At 38.5% G+C, this 17,831-nt stretch overlaps 1 protein-coding gene across 2 annotated transcripts; it reads right to left on the bottom strand.

Moving 5' to 3' along the window:
* Nucleotides 1-975: 975 nt before the first annotated feature.
* On the bottom strand, nt 976-12,192 carry LOC149020515 (uncharacterized). 2 transcript variants are annotated; one of them, XM_089148677.1, is made up of 5 exons: nt 11,612-12,192; nt 7,729-8,100; nt 5,570-7,619; nt 3,026-5,472; nt 976-1,735 (listed from the first exon to the last, which is right to left on the bottom strand). In XM_089148677.1, the coding sequence occupies exons 1-4, from the start codon at nt 11,732-11,734 to the stop codon at nt 3,065-3,067; spliced, it is 4,953 nt and encodes a 1,650-aa protein (XP_089004803.1). In that variant the 5' UTR covers nt 11,735-12,192; the 3' UTR covers nt 976-1,735; nt 3,026-3,064. The 2 variants fall into 2 exon arrangements, with proteins under 2 accessions (XP_089004803.1, XP_089004802.1); XM_089148676.1 differs by lacking the exon at nt 976-1,735 and adding an exon at nt 1,742-2,715.
* Nucleotides 12,193-17,831: the final 5,639 nt, after the last annotated feature.

Genomic DNA, 17,831 nt, shown 5'->3' with positions numbered 1-17,831 from the left:
GAAATACTAAAGCCTACAATTCATTATACAATTACAAGATACAATGTCACCACAAAAGTACAACAATGTAAGCAAATACATAGAGTCATGTATATGGTTCATGCTTCACATTCTGTAGCCAACAAACACAAAGAGAAGCTTTGAAGAGGAGAGAGAGAATGAGCCAAAATCAATTTAAAATTTGGTCGAAAAATCAACCGACACTTTGCGATATTTCACCGACATTTGATACTTTGGGTCTATCTAGGACATTTAATGCTCAAATGAATATTTCTTTTTTTTTTTCAAGTATTAGTATAATTTGATTGATCATATTCGCTTCTTTTTCTTTTTTTTTTTCTGGGGTAAAGAATCATATTCACTAACCTGAAAAATCGGACACATAAATACATAGGATAACTGCGCTTTTTAAAACCGTACTTAAATGTATGATCTCGGGTATATTCTCCAAACTTGTCTAGCCTAGAATAGTAAATACTGATGTATCCTTTGCCTTTAAATTTTTTTTGATTTTGGTAGAATTAATTGTGTTAGAACGTGGTCCTAAAAAGAATGAGGGGCCAACTGGACTACACAAACATTAATGGGTAGTGCATTTTTTGGACTTTTCATGAATGAGATTAGATAGATTTCCCATAGAAATGGATTTTGGTCTTCTCCATTGACTTAAACTCCTTCCTCCTATCACGTACAGATAAGAATCAATTCCACTGTGTAAAAACAAAAAACAAATGACCGACAAGTCTATATTTGTGTCAAACTGAAAGGAAATTCCATTAAGTCAGGTATCCAGATGTAATTGGTAAAGAGATGATCTCAAGTGGGGAGACGGAAGACTTCTCTTTTCTACACGGTAGCCAAGGGAGAGCTTCTACCAAAAACAGAACAGGGGGAGAAGAAGAGAGAAAGAAATGTGTTCTCGTATTTTTCTTTTTTTACTTTTTCTTTTATGAACCCATCACACTCCAGCTGTGATTGATATAAATATAAACCCATTGCTCAACGGGCATAGTTTTCAATTGGATAAAATATGGCTGTGGCGCAACAAACCTAACCCTTTCTTTCCCGGATGTACTCAACTGTATGGCTGTGGTGCAACAAATATATAACCCTTTCCCGGATGAACTAGTTTCACTCACCATCCAAAACCATTGAAAGGCAACGTGGACAGCAGATCCAGTTGCACCCCCTCTGCCTCTTCGTTTCGTTGTTGTTTGATCAAGGAATCTTCTGACAGTTTTGCATTACGATTGGATTTGGAGCATTCACGAAGAAAGAAACCAAGCGACAGCACAGCATGAGCAGGCAGTTCGGTGTAAAAAAACCTCCTCCACTGAAAAATTCCTCAATAATCCGTGCGACTTTTCATCTCATCCATCACGGCCGGCTACAGAAGAATGGCACAAATTACAAAAGAATTCCTCTCCAGCGACGTTATTCACAAGAGTCACACCTTACACCACCCAATAAGAATCAATCGGGTCTGGTGGTGGTCAAACCCAATCGCAGAAGATCCAGCTTCTTCAGCCTCCGGGACTCCTGAAGCATCGACTAGCTCATAGATACGTCACTCATACTCACCACCAAGGCACCAAGTCTATTATTCCCGATCATAGCTGATACAACACAAAAACGGCTTTTCCATCCCCAGCACACACACTCCACTGTCTCCACCCGAACTGAAATTTCCTTGTGAAAAAGAACCAACCTGCAGGTTGCGTAAAGCAAGATCCATCTGTCATCAAAAAACACCAAACTTCAATTTGAAGACCCAATGGTTTAACGTTAGCAACATAGGATATCCTGGCAATCAAGAACCGTGCAAAAACTTATAAAGAACCCGTACATGGCATATACTCAAATTCACTTCTTCAATAAGAATCAAGCTTTACAACTTCAGTTCTGAAATGTCTTGCCAATACAAATACCTGCTTGTACTAATACCTGCTTTTTCAAGCAGGACTTGGGGCACTGCATATTCTGCAACAACTTCGTGTTCACAGCCAAAAGCTGCTACATGGCCCATGCAATTACAACTCTTGCAAACAATATGCTTCCGAAACAATCTAGGCCCTAGATAACCAAAAAGTTAAGCCAACAAAATGTTCATGATTGATGAGAACTTTAGTAAAGACACCAAAACGATATTTGGAGGCAACTACCTTCGGACTAACTACAGCATTAAACATGAAACAAATGTACATCACCATCACTCCAACCAAAACCTCAAATACAAAATTTCTTGGTCAAGGCTAGATTATATAATATATATATATATATATATGCAAAGGCAAAAAACTATAAATTAACATCAAGGCTTCTTCCCAGGCCAGTTCATATACCCGGAGCCATTTATATAAGGGATTGTAATGTGGGTAGAGACAATGGCACAACCTGACAGATTACGGTCAAGGTACCACACACCATGGTGACAACTGATGACCAATCTCAAAAGTGTCAGGGCAACAAAGCACAGATGCCTCTCCAGCTGTTAAATATCTACAAAACAAAACTGATCTGCGGTCATCTCACCCAGAACAATTCTAAGGAACAAACAGCTTCCAAAAGACGACCGATTCTTGTAAGGTACAGTTGGAACACTGGGGAGGTGGTGGTCAGAGGTTATAAACATATCGAAGGAACTCCCTTGCTGCCCATTCCCCAAGAAACATTAGATTAAGTCCTCTTGGAGCTGGTCGGCACCCATCCCGAGAGCTGGGGAGGAAACAAGAAAAGGAAAACATTGACATGAAAATCATTTCAGCAAAAGCAAAGAATGCCAAACATTTACAGGTATTACAGCAAATGTACTGTGCTCTTCACAGTGAAAAGCACAACATATGTGGGGATGAACTTTGAAAATGGAATAACAAAAAACCAGAGAGAGAAAGAAACCCCCCACATATGCTTTGTAGTATTTAATTCAAGGTGTAAAGAAGCCTTGTGTGTGTGTGTCAGCACTCACAATATAAACACCGTCACCAACAACACTCTCAAGGGTTCATGGGAGGGAATATGAGCTCACCAGCAGTCATAAATCTGTGAAGTTCTCTCTTGGATTCTCCTACTGCCAAGAGGATTGTTTGTAGCTGAAACTCTCTGCATTCCAACCTCCTTCAGGCTCCTTCCTCTTCAGCACCCCACCAACTGCCTGGTACATTCTAACATGATCCTCAGTTAGGGCCTGCGAACTAGAGGCTGAAAATTGCCTCGATGCTGATGGTAACCTATCATCCCTCCCTTCCATATCAGTAGCTCCTGGACCTGCATTCAGATCCAGACCTGGCCTTCCCCACTTTCGACTGCCTTCGGCCCCCACATTGGAAGCACTATCAGGAAGGGTTATCACACAAGGCCTCGGATAATGAGAAGGGACTGCCAATGTATGACCCACTAGCTGTGAGGGTACTGCAGGGAAGCATATTCCCCCACCTGAAGAAGAGTCGACATATGTAGTTGTGCCACCAGAAGGAAGAGAAAAACTAGTGCTGAAAGGATATCCTGGATATGGGAATGGTGCAGCCAAAGAAAAGGCTACCGCAGGTGATGAAGACAGCACTGGTCCTCTATATACTTCAGGCACAAAATTGGAGCCACCAGTAGGTGGTCCTAAGCTCCGTTGTGCCCCACCAGTAGCAACAAGCGGGTAAGGCTGCTCCCCTCTATTATCAGGCAAGATCGATGGAATGGCAGCAGCAGGGAAAGAGTTGCCCAGAGGGAACCATGATAGATTTCCCAGTTCTGCGTTGTTCATCCTCAGCCCACCAACAGGAGATAAAAATGGCACATTACTCTTGGAATGTTGGAGACGAGGCACTGGGTCGGCACCACTCTCATCAACTCCTGGCCCATTATTCAAATCGAAGTCTCTCAACACATTAACCCCACCATTAGGTAGTCCACCAGATGATGATGACCGAACTGGCATGACAGGGACTTCAACCCTATGACTTGTAATTGCTGGGAATTGCCCACTCTCCATACCTTCATCAACTCTGTTCAAGTCAAGGTCAAGTCCACCGGTGCTACGGCCAAGTTCAGATGAAGTCCCAAACCCAGATGATCTCCCTTGAACAGAACTTTGAGAAGCTATGTCCTCAAGAAGTCTCTCATCTGGAATATTCAAGTCAATATCCAGTGGAGCGCGACCTTGTTTGCTTGCAGTTATATCATGGTGGATGTCAGTATTACTGAGGGGCATCTCCAGAACCTTCCTTGGTTCAGCAGGCCGAAATGCACTAGTAGCAGCTGAACCTTTCCACCCAAGCTCCCCTTTACTTTTCAATAGGTTTTCTGGAGGTATGAAAGGCCTTTTATTAGGAGCAGCAACTGTAATTTGAGCAGGAGAACTGCTTGATACAGAAGGAACAGAAAAAGACAGGTGGATAGGTAGATGTATAGCAGAACTAACTGGCTCACTTTGGTTCGCTTCATCCATAGAAAAGCCTTCATTCAAATCAAAATCTAACTTCGCAGCCATATCTGATCCTGCAGCAACAGAAGAAGAAGCTTCGGCCACGGAGACACATGCATCAACATCATCCGCTTCAATGCCAGTCAACTTTGACCCAGCTGTTCTCAAGCCTTGCTCATTTTCTCCAACCGGTAATGGGGACAACTCTGCATTGGAATCTGATCCATTAGAATGGTTCTCGTGATGCTCCCTCTTTTTTGAAGCCTCGTCATTCTTTTCATACTTATGATTTGAAACAACTGGACCCACTCCAGCTCCACCTTGATCACCAAAAGTTGGAAGAACATTAAGTTCTTGCTCCTCTATTTGGTTCTCACTCCGCTCATGATTCCCCAAGTCCACGCCATCAGGTTTCTCACCCTCAAACTCATTCTCTGGAACCATAACATTAGCAGAGGTAGTGGGTAAAAGCACATCCCTGCCACTGAACTCTCCAGACACACTTTGTGAATCACCACGTGGCTTCTGCTCAGATGCACTGCCAGCATTAAACCTTTCAGGCACAGGATTCTTGGTATCACTATCAAGTTCCACAACCGGACAACATGGTGATTCATCAATCAATTCCTTCTCGGCTCTTGCAACTGAAACCATTTTATCAATACTACAAGCATCAATAACAGAACCACAATCAACATTCGTCACTGGAGCCATACTATTCCCAGTTATTTTTTCTTCCACGTGATCAGCTTTCTTCTTCTCATCCAACAGTGGACCCCTAGCCTTTACTTTTGTATCCGATAAACCATCACTGGCCCCCAAAACAGCTGACTTATTTTTTTCTCGTAGTTGACTGACTCCACCCTCTACACCAACTTCTATTGATTCAGGAGCACACGTGGCCCCAGAAGTAGCAACTGTATTGTCATCCGGTCTTCCATCGGATTTAGAGGACAAGTCCCTGCTTCGCTGCACACTTTGACAGGTTGATATTTGAAGCAGCTCAGTTCGCTCCCGTATTTCCTTCTTCTCTTCAGAACATGTGCTTTGATTATCACCTGAAGAGAAAATTTTAGAAAATAAATAAATAAGAGAACATGGTAAAGATATGACTTAATTCACCTAAAGCTACATATAGGCCTGATATGTTGCTACCTGGCTTCTCAGTGTCACCATCTGCCGCCTCATCAGGCTGACCTTGGCTTTGAGGTCCAACATCTTCATGTAAACTCAGTTTGGCATCATTACTGGTACAGAAATCCTCTCGTACAGGTGAGCTTTTCCGAGGAGAACTAACAGGTGAAACCATATCAGATTTTGACATCTCTCCTGTGGCCACGCTGGCAAGTAAATTCATTCCAACATCATCCCCTACCAAAGATGCATTAGCCTCAGAGTATTTGACACAGCTTTCAATCAAAGCATTTATGGAGCTGAAAGAAGTCATTTTCGAAGATTTGGGATCATTTGCTGACAACAAGCAGGAAGCTTTAGGTACATCTGTAGTTTTAGCAATTTCATCATTCCTGCAACGCTCTTCATCAGGAACGGCAGAAGGCAACCCATCTCTCTCATCAGATGCAATGACTCCATTTTTTACATCATTACTCTGCCCTGATTCTGTATTCACATCTGGCATAGTATTAGCACGACAAGCATCAGTCTTTCCCTTTGCTTTACGATCAGAGTGGTCAAGCTTTTCAGAGTGCCCAGGAGAAGCTGCTCTGCTGACCACGACAGAAGTATCATCAAATGAACCCCCACTGACACTTCGTGCAGGGCTGCGGCCAGGGTTAGGGATTCTAACAATCAGCCTGTGGTTACCAACATGATCAGCAGTAGCCGTATCAGGTCCAGAAGGTGATATCTTTTCAGAATTGGCATTCCTATTCACTGAGCTGCATTTACCCACAGTAGTTTCCTTCTGAACACCTGAGCCAGCTGATCCTAGAAACCCATTACTTGATCTTCGATGTCGGGAAGCAGCACCGGAGGTTTTATTCACACTCACAGACCCAGCTGTCGAGCTCCTTGCATCCTCCCTACAAGAAGAACCAACGGTTTTAGCCTGATCACTTGAACAAGACTGGCTATTGTTCTGAGATTGACTAGAACTGCTACTCTTTTCCTCCTTAATTATTGACAACGGTGGATCTGAGGCACCACCACTAACTGTCATTTTGCCATGAAAATCCTTCGCACTATTAGCCACCGGAGCAGGTAATGATGCTGACTGTTTAACAGTTCCAGGGGATGCTGATGTTGACTTGGAAACACCATCTCCCTGGCCAAGTTTAACTTGAGATGATTTAGAAGCAGAAGGTTGTGTAATGGAGCTCTTCACAGCAACATCAGAGCATCCTCCTGTGCGTCTGCTTCCTCCATGCGAGACATCTGAAAAACCTGGCTTGTTATGCCATGAAACAGCCTGACTAGATCCAGGCTTTGCATCAATGATTTTCATTTCTGCCTCAACGCCTTTTTTCCATGTGTCAACTAAACTCCGGGCTTTCTTCTGGATTTCCAAGTTTTTGTAACTACGCAAGTTGTTCACAGACTTGCCAATATTACTTGTCTGCAGGGCATTAAGATTCACAGGCAACTTATCAAGTGCCCGGAGCAAAGCAAAGAGCAACTCTTCAATTGATTTGTCACCTTCCTTGGGGCAGCTACCATCTCCAACCTTCCCTTTATGCACCTCTTGAAGCCATTCATCCAATATAGGCAGACCCTTGAGTTGCACAAAGTGGTCAAGGCAATCAAGCCTATCAGTGGCTGCTATCACATCTGCAAGTACTATTCTACAAGCCAACTCTATCTTCTTTTCAGTTCTATCAGGCTGCATAAGCTGGACAAACTTCTCAACCCCTTCTAAGTCAACAAGTCCTCCTTTCTCGGTTATTTTGGCAATTTCAGATTTTAACATGTTCTCAGGTCTACAATGACCTGGATCCCCATCATCTGTTTTTAAAGAACGTTCACGCTTGATTGGCTCAGAGCCCTGATCACCTCTTTCCCTCTTCTTTCCCTTACCTTGAGATGGCAATGAGGTGGCACTATTCTGTAAACTATCTGAACCAGGCTTTACTGTTGGTGTTGATGTCGGACCATTCACTGGTTTTGGAGAACGCCCTCCTGACTGCACTGCTGCATGCATTTCTAGTCGTGTTTTGTCTAGTAGCTGATCAACTTCTTCCTGTCGCTCCTATAGAAAATATAATATAGTTATAGAAGCTACACATCCAATCAGCACAGCAATCAAAGCATACCAAAAGCAGCTCTAATAAAAAAAGCTTACGAAGTGTAAAGCATACATTGATATAATCTTGATCAGTTAGCCACCATAAGCACTTGTTCGCAACGTCATAAACTCGCCTGCAAACAAATGAGGATATCCCTGAAGGAAGTTCAACACCTTTACGAAGGAATGCAACTTTACACGGATGGAGTAACGATGCAGCAGGTATCTCATCCTTATGAAATGAATAAAACACTTCGTTTGGTGCGGCGTCCAACAAAATGCCTTTGCCAAGCTTTACTTCAGCAGGTCGGTAAAGCCAGTTTACACCTAACTTAAGATTATCCTCTTTGCCTGATGTCAACCAACGAATTATTCCAATGAAAGGAGGTGACTCTTGCGGGGGCTTGAAAAGTGCACAGTCACCAACGCTAATTTTGCGTCCATCCTACAGAACGCGAGAAACTTCAGTAGAAGTAAAATAAGTAGAACAGAAGAAAAATAGAGGCAGAGATGACAGACAGAAGATAAACTTGTAGTTGGATCAGTAGGAAATAGAACACCAAATCATAACCTGGAGCCCAGGATTACCACAGGGTCAGTATGAAACCTAATTCTAAATCATAACTAGCATTACCATTGGAATGGACAAACAATCAGTTATTTCATAACAAAAGAATCAAATGTCCATATAGATTTTCACGGACATCCACAAAAATAAGGTATCTCTCACTCCAGAGCGCAACTAAGCATAATATAAGTTTTCTAAGGAGGAATGGGAAAGAATGATCCAACTACTTATCTGTAAAAGTCCCCATTAACATCACCCTTTTACCCCCCCCCACCTTCTTTTTGACTGGAATTTCATACAAACTTCTAAACCGATGGCCTCTTTAAAGCCATCAAACAATATCTTACCTGCCATACCACACTTCTGATTCCAATTTAAACAAATATAGCTACCAACAAACAGCAAATATGTGGCTACAGCTTTTAAGGAAACAAAGCCTATTAATTAGTACCATAGTTTAAATGAAATCAGAGCAAGCATAGATGCAACCATGCAGAAACCAAAAATGCTGACCAAAAATGTTACTGAAAAACACTGTTTTTGTTCTATGTACAAAAAATTATAACCTCTGACTGCAACAAGATATGACCATGGAGTAGGTAATAAACGAAAACAAAAAATTTTAATTTTAATTAAAGATAGAAAGGGGGAACAAAAAAAAAAGCTGTTCCATGAGAAGGATTAGCGTTCAAAGCACCAAAGAAGCCAAAAACAACAGTCATCTGAAAAATAGGACAAAAAGCAAAGAAGACACAGGGTTCAGGGAATGAAATAGTCACTACACAAAAGGGAAATCCACCTACATGCCCTCTAAGCAATAAAAGACTGTCGTGCATCAATACCAAAAGCAGAAGATACCACAACCAAGATTTAACGTAAAGGATCCTCTCTCATTCTCCAATAAAAAATGAAGGTATCAAGTAAGGTTCATCATGCAAATAGGGTAATCAAAATAACCCTACATCATTCATTGCAGATTCCAATGGACTTTCTAATCAAGACAACATCCATAGCATATGCAAAACCAAAATATGCCATGTATCGTCCTTGATACAAAAACCAGCTACACTTCTTTTTTTGGCACCAGATGAAATTTTATGATCATATCATACTACAATATATATATATATATATATATATATATATATATATATATATATATATATATATATATATTATATATATATATATATATATATATATATATATATATATATATATATATATATATATATATATATATATATATATATATATATATATATATAAGTAAAACTTCAATCAGTTGTGGCAAATATTTCATTGGATGAAAATCACCTTCATCCAAAACAACATACCTTTTCCTCATTGAACAAACCCTTGCAAACCACCCCCGTTTAATAGTCGTTAGATCACGCCACCAACAAAACATCCCACCTATTCTTAACAGGTTCTCTCAAGAGGTACACCTCTTCAATCAACACCCCCTTACGTCTCTTCTTCACCCACCTCCCTTATTTCTCTCCTATAGACATTATTCACAACCCTATTAAAAAAAATTAATAAATAAATAAATAACCCCATTCTAGTTCATCCAATACCAAAAATCTGCCCAATTTATTTTTTCCAAGAAAACACTTTTAAACAAGGAGAAAAAAAGGTAATTCTTAACAATTATTCACAACCAAAAAAAATCTCACAGTATTTCATCAAACCCCAAAAATCTGCCCAATAATTTATTTTCAAAAAACACCTTTTAAAAAAGGAAGGGGGAACAAAGGTAAAGCCTAAACAATTACCACATCAATCAACACTAATAACTCATAAATGTTTAAAATTTTAAAAATCATAAAAGAAAAATGAATAATTTAACCTTGACCTTTTATCTGTTTATTTTCAGGAAACAACAAAAACTACATACATATGCAAGTGAAATTTTTCTAGGGTCACCCAAAAAAAAGGAAGCTAACAAATTAAAGGTCATGCGGTGAACATACTTCACTCAATTTTAAAATGAAAATGACAAGAATGCTGTTTATGACAAAAAGAAGACAAGGCGATAATCAACATTAACTGTAACAAGATTGATTTAATGGGAATGCTTTCAAAAAATGAAAGCAAGAAATAAAAGATATTTTAACTAAGTAAGAGAATTTCCAGAAACTTGTTACTCCACTAAGCTCATAAACATTCAAGTTCCTCATAACTTAGTTTTACTTCTGCTCCCAATTCAAGAGGAAACCATGTCTTGAACTTTTCCTTTTACATCTTAAACCACGACCTTTTAGTTCATATGATAATTAAAATACCAACACTGGAGAATACACTCCACAAACATATTAGAAAAATAAAAAGGGCATCACAAACAAAGAGAGATCAAAATGACAAGTATCATTTGAAGTCCCAGCAATGGAAATTCCTTGCCATCCTAGAATTCTGGTGGAACATTAATGAAATGGACAAATAGTTCAGCGTCAAAGATACATGACATACAATGACACAAAAACAAAAATGACAATGCAGTTCATCGCAATGCTCCAGTTTGTTTATGTCTAACGATCAGACACTATGCAATATAGTAGCCTGGCATTTCCTATCAGCCAGCATATCCAGGAACCGTTTCCTGTATTTCACTTAAACAAAGTAGAATCCTAAAAAATTGTTCTTTTTGCTCGGTTCAGCCAAACAATAAGAAAAAGTAAGCATCAATATCCATCTGCTTTAGACACACACAGAGATTGACACAAATTCATCAATCACGAGCAAAAGTATCCAAAAATAACAAGAAATAACAGAACATATTAACTTCAAAGGTCCTACTGAAAAGCTATTAATAATATTCATTTAATCTCTACTGTTAAGAGAACTCTTTTCAAACTTAATAATGCAATGTCACCACAATACAACTTGATGCAAAAGAGCAAGAGCATTTAGACAACCTCGGCAATCTAAAAATAATGAAAAGGCCGCACCAGTCCAGTAAATTTGGTTCAGAATCAAACAAAAACAATCCAGGAAACAACAGCCCAGTATTTAGTATCACGTTTTTAGCTGAATAACTCTACTTCGAAAGTAAAAGAATAATCAAATAAAAACCCCAATCTCCACACCTTCCATCGACTAAAACTTCTAACGAATTGCAAGTCTAGCGATCCAATTTCGAAAATTTTCTCGTTATCCACTAGGGAAGGAAGAGGGGGGGGGGGGGGGGGGGGAAGGAGACGTATAACGGGGATGTAAGAGAACTCTAAATTCCATAACCAACAGCCTGATAACATATAGGTTCGGAAATAAAGTTTTTCCTCTTTTGGTCTCTCCCATGCCTACCTTCACAAAGCCCCAACACAGCAACACCAACCGATTTATATCAACGATCGGAACAAAGGCAAAAGAACACATAAGGGGATACCTTGCAGAAAGAATCAGCGGTGTATGTAATTGTAGAATCGGAAGCTACAGTCGTCGTACCAAGCGCGGGGACCGGCCACATGTGCCGCCTCCTTTTCCTCTCCTCACCTTCCCGCCCATGCATAGCCTTGCATCTTCGCCAATTTTTAATTCGATCACACCTTCGTCCCGCAGGAGAAACATCAATCCCGCCGTAATTCCACCTTCCGATCCAAGAATCCTAGAATCGTCCTAAAATTAGAGTAAAGGGAAACCCTAGATCGAATCCAAAGTCTTGTATCACCATGGTCCGAACTCTCGCAATAACAGAAACCCTAATTTCCGCCCATGCGACGCCTCGAAACAAGGGGATTCCAATATTAGGGCTCAATTCGTCTACGGCAGAGATTCATACACCGATTGAATTTACCGCTACGCAGTTCAGATCCAGGTCGACACCTAACGATGATTTCGCTCGCGATCTCAAGACAGAGAGAAATAAATAAGGAAAGAAGAGATAGGGAGGAACTCAGGACTCAGGACTCAGGACTCGGGAGAGAAAGAAAAACCCTGGGAAAGAAACAAACGAAATGCCGAAATGGTTTTACGAGACCACGCCAGACGCCAAAGCCAAGCGTGTACTTGGTACCGCATCACGGGCAGCTCGGGTAGACCGGGCAGACAGAGAGATAACTGCATTCCTTACATTGTTTCTATACGTACATCATCGTATCCGATTTTATTATTATTTAATTACTTTTTCTCTTCCAATTTTAAGCTTCCTTAAAATGTTCACCAGAAAATGTCCACCAATCCTGCTTATGCTTTCCGCTAAAGTACGCCGTGGGTTGGATATGGCGGACAGTTGATATACTAGTACTAATTCAATATTTAGCCAACAAAAAAATTTATGATATACTAGTAATGGGCTGCTGAAGGCGTCTAAGTCTTCTACACCAAGGGCCAAGGGGGTGGCTTACGTTAGTGAGCTGGGCTGTAAGAAGGGAAAGTTAGGTGCACCGTGTACTCGGGTGGAGGAAATCTAAATTCGTAGCCAAAGCTCTCCATGACTCTACTCAATCCCTCACGAGTCCCTTAAGTAATTGACTCAACCAATGATGGAGATCATTTCCACCCACCCAACCCCTCCTCCCATGTAGGATACCCATATTGTTCATGCCTAACACAAACTAATCTTGTGAACATAGTTGTCTGGGTATAGGTGCAAACTAGGTGAAGAGGATCTAGACTCTGCAACCAAATATTACTCTTTAATCTTTAGAGAGCGATGCAAGTTTTACCAATTCGTATCCAAATACCGATTAATGTCGATGTCGTTTGACACGGAAGTTTCCTACCCGACCGGGTCCCACCCCAAGCAACCAAACACTCTACCATTCGGGATAGGAACCGACTAGGAAAAGTAAGAAATTTACACATTTTTCACGAATTTTCCAACCCCTTTTGGAGAAGGTCCCACCCCACCTTTATTCCAATCGAAACAAACGCACCAACGACATGGAGGCACAATCATTTCCACCCACCCAACCCCTCCTCCCATGTAGGATACCCATATTTTTCATGCCTAACACAAACGGTAATACTTGTGAACAATATAAGAATAAGGGCATACCCCTCGGTGAAGAGGATCTAGGCTCTGCAACCAAATGGATTACTCTTTAATCTTTAGAGAGCGATGCAAGTTTTACCAATTCGTATCCAAATACCGGTTAATCCGATGTCCGAAAATTTTCTTACCGGAAAATATCCTCCTACCCGTCCGCTTAGCATTCGGATATTTGCTTATCGGATCGGATAATATCCGGATAAATTTTTATCCTAGATAGAGTAAAGTATTTAACATTTTTTCTTTAAAAATAGATGATAATCGGATTCGGATACCGGTAATTGGATTCGGATACCGGTATTCGGAAATTAGAAATTTATAATAAAAAATGTAAAAAATGGACAATTATCAATCAATAATCGGATATTTTATCGGATCGGATTATTATCGGATATCCGATAAAGATTCGGATGCCTTCTTTAAATTTGCGGTTACCAAATTCGGATAACAGGTTTGCTAATCGGACTTCGGATTCAATATAAGAATAAGGACATACCCCTCCGGTAAGCATTAAATACATTCTGAGCATAGTTTTGCGTAATCCTTGCACGTGACCTTAATCTATTCACTTTCTGACTTAGCCATCGGAGGCGGGAGGTTTAGTCGAAAGCAACATCAATATAACTATGACGCATCATCGTTACATTGGATTAGTCCATATTAGACCCATTTTCTCTTGATCAATTGCATAATAGAATTACGTATTTTTACATTGTCCTTCTTTTATCCTTTTGGTTTCATAATTTTAAGTGGTTTAATCGTTGTTAAGTACATTAATAAAGGATTTGATAACCGTTCTTAAGCGTTGTAAGTCTCAGCTTTATGATTACAGCTCAAAAGCAAGGAAACATGTAGATAATAAATGATAAACAGCTTTCGCATTGTTCAACAGGAAACTCAGTTCATATTTGATGCAATTATTCATAAATGATGTGAAAAGGAGCTTAGTAATTTAAACCCAAGATGAAATAATATATTAAATGACGTCAAATTTTAGTTTAAATAATGTTTTTCATGGCACTCACTTGACTTGGGCCTAAATTATTGACTATTTACTTAAGTAGAAAAAATTCAAAATTGCCACAGTTCATTTTTTTTTCAAAATTTAAAGTCCTGTTAATTTTTATATTAATTTAAAATAAAAATGACAATTTTACCCATAATGTGTTGAAAAATATAACTTTTCTATCTTAAATTAGAGGATTTTAAGTTTCTTAATTTACAACAATAAAAAAAAACACCATACAGACAGACCCCTTTTGGTATTGGGGTTTTATCTCCAAATGATATCTCTAGCATTGTGGGAATTAAGGTCCCAAATGACGGATATCAGGTTGAGTTTTTAGGGTTTATTATTTTTCTCCAGTGCATGCATTGTGTTGTTGTAAGACACTTTTAATTAGGGTTTGCTTGATCGGGGAAGAGTTTTGGGGTTAATCTTCAATTGTGGATGAATGTAGATAGAGATGTTGATTATTTGAATGGTTGAAAGTTTATGTTCTTTCACATCCCAACATCGTCTTTCCCTCTACGGACCACTAACTCAATCTCATATGATGGAACTTGCATTAAATTACCCTCATCTTGCTGAATTAATAAGGAATTTGATTGGTTTGGGAAAGCATTTTGTTGTTGTTTGATACTTTAATTAGGGTTTGCTTGATCGGGGAAGAGTTTCGGGGTTAATCTTCAGTTGCGGATGAAGGTAGATAGGGAGGTTTGATTCTTTGGTTGGTTGAAAAGTTTATATTTTTTTCATAATATCTCTTTCACCATCTTTCTTATATATCGCATGAGAAAAGTTATATTTGAAATTTTGCTATGAATTAGAAGATTAGGACTTCAATTTAAGAAGTCCTAAAGAAATGTTGAATTTCAGATATGGATTCAGGGCTTTCATTACCAATCATTACCAATTAAATGATTTAAGTCCCATCTACTTACATTATTTGTGTTAATTTGAACTTAGTGTTTACTATTTCATTTAAGGGATTGAGGTTATGGATTCTTGTTTCTTTGTTCAAAACTTGAATATTATGCGTATCTTCTTATTATATTTTATTTAGTTTAAAGACTGTTAGACTCCTTGTTCTGCCAAGAAGATTTGTTGCTTTTCTTCATGAACTTGTATTGATGGTAAATGGTTCTCAAGTTTTGTTCATAATAGTTCATATTGTAAAAAAAAGTTGAACATGCATAATTTTCCGGAGTGCATAATTTTCCGGAGGTCAATACTTTGCTGATTTTTTTTCTGGATTTCTTTTCGTGTCGGGGGAGGTGGTCTTTGATTGTAACCTTCTTCCGCCCAGATTGTCTAAGCTTGTTTATAATGACGCATCTGGCATAACTTATTACCGTCTCTAATCTCATGTATAGTCTCTTTTTTTATTAATATTATCAGCTACTTCTTTATTTAAAAAAAAAAAGTGTGGAATATGCCAATTATAATTCAAATCATTCGCCATTGTGGAAAAGAACCAAAAGAAATTGGGTTGGGCTGTAATTTGTGAATAAATGAATTGATTTATAGATCAAGTTTAACATTACAGATCAATGCCTAATTTGGTATATGCGTATAGCCTTAACGATTTAAAGATCATGCTTCACATTTTTTATAGGGCAAAAAAATAGGAAAATTGGATAATATAGATTCCCAAAAAATTGAATGAGATACCCCTCCCTAGTATAAAAATTAAATGATCTTTTGGTTGAGTTGCAGCATCGTTGCAAAATGGAAAGATCTAAGAACATCAAAACCTCCAACGTAAGGTATTAGAATAAGGTTTAAAATCGAGTAGGAGTTAAGGTTGTTGGATTTTTGTTTTTAAAATAAAATTAGAATATAATATAATATATCATTTATATAAATTTCAAAACATTAAAACTCTATCTCCCTTGTTTTGTTTTAGGACTTTTGTTTGATTCTCACTCTATAGGATTCTTCTGGATGTATAGATTACAATTAAAGGGTTTTGGCAATTTCGGTATATATATATTAGGTAATTTAATTTACCATATGTGTTTACTGTTTAATCCCACATCGGATGGAACTAATGATTATATCATTTATATATACATTTATAGCTCCTAAGTGGGGTATATGCTGGATAGAGAGTTAAGTGTAGATCATGCACATGCACTGAGCTTGACCGATTGAAAGTCATGGAAGTGATAACCTATTTCAAACTCCCAATTCTTTATCTTTTATTTATTTATTTTTATTTTTTTAAGCATAAAAGATGAAAAGATGGGGAAAAGTGGCATGTTTTTTTGTTCATTTTGAAGTATAAGAAAGACTATTAGTTTCGCATGAGTACTGTATGAGAAAAGTATTGCCTGTTAAAACAATAATGTCATTTGACGACTTTCTTCTCTATTTCTTATTCTTGTTGGCTTTGGGCAATTAATAATTAAACCACAAACATATCACTTAAAGTATGATTTTCATTTTTTTTTTTATTTTTCTAAAATCATATATAACCTAAAAGAATAGGTTTAGTATGGTCTACAAAAATACTTTCATTTTGCTGTGTCACTTTCCCCCCAAATTACATATGCATATTTATTGTAGCATTCTAACAAACATAATCCTTCATGTCATGGTACTCACATTCATTAATCAACCTGTTGCTTTTGTAATCTTGATAGAATCACTTAAACAAAGTAGAGATAGACTTTTGTCAATAGAGCTATCACAACTAGTGATATAGAAAAGTCACAGGTAAAAGAAATAGCCTATTTGCGATGTAGGCATAAATTTATTCACAATATCTCACTCTTTAAGAATTGCATTTAAAAGAATATAGAGTATTGGGTATTGCCCTTTTCATAGAGACTATCAAATAGATCATTAGTATAAATCACACTGAATCACTTCCATCGTATAAAGAAAATCGACAAACTTGTGTTATTAACTATAGAAGGATTATTGTGGCCTATTCCGGATGATCAACTAGAATGAGCAATGGAATCTTTCCATAATGAAACTTTCAAGTTTCGAAGTACCGAGGAATGAGATAGAGTGGGGACCAAAATTTTGAATGCAATCCTCCATTTAAGGAAATAAATTGGTTCATAATTATAGTTTTCTTAATTAACTTTACTACTATGGGATTAATATCAAGTATTTAGGATCCAAAAAAAAAACCTTAAAATCCAGGCCAATATTAGATCACATGAGCTATAGATTTTAGAACAAATATACATGATGGGTCCCGTAGGTAGGGAAGTTGCCTATAATTTGGCCCAGTCTATAATGGGTTGGCCCGGATCTTGAGTCTGTTTTGGGGTTGGGTGAGATGGTGGTTGTGTGGGATGAGTGGTGGTGGTGGTGTTGTTTGGAACATTGAAGTCATGAGGTCACATGGAATTGTTTGTCTATTTTGAATGATAAGGAGATGAAGGCACGATAGGTGAGTTGTTTGTGGTTTGCTCATCTATAGACTTCCTTCAAACCCTCGTGTCTCTATCAATAGGTTTGTCAACCCATCTTTATCATTATCTTAATTGATTAACCATATCATGTGTTGCTTTATTCACATTCATTTTCATGAGAATGACTTGTGATGGGGCTTTTTCTTCACCGTTTTAGACCCCAACCCAACAGGGCAACAGA

The sequence above is a fragment of the Hakea prostrata genome, chromosome 3, assembly GCF_041222555.1.
Source record: "Hakea prostrata isolate BN-2017 chromosome 3, UWA_Hpros_2, whole genome shotgun sequence".
NCBI classification, from domain to species: Eukaryota; Viridiplantae; Streptophyta; class Magnoliopsida; order Proteales; family Proteaceae; genus Hakea; species Hakea prostrata.
Note: the sequence above shows the minus strand (reverse complement) of the source record. Positions and strands in the feature narration are given on the sequence as shown.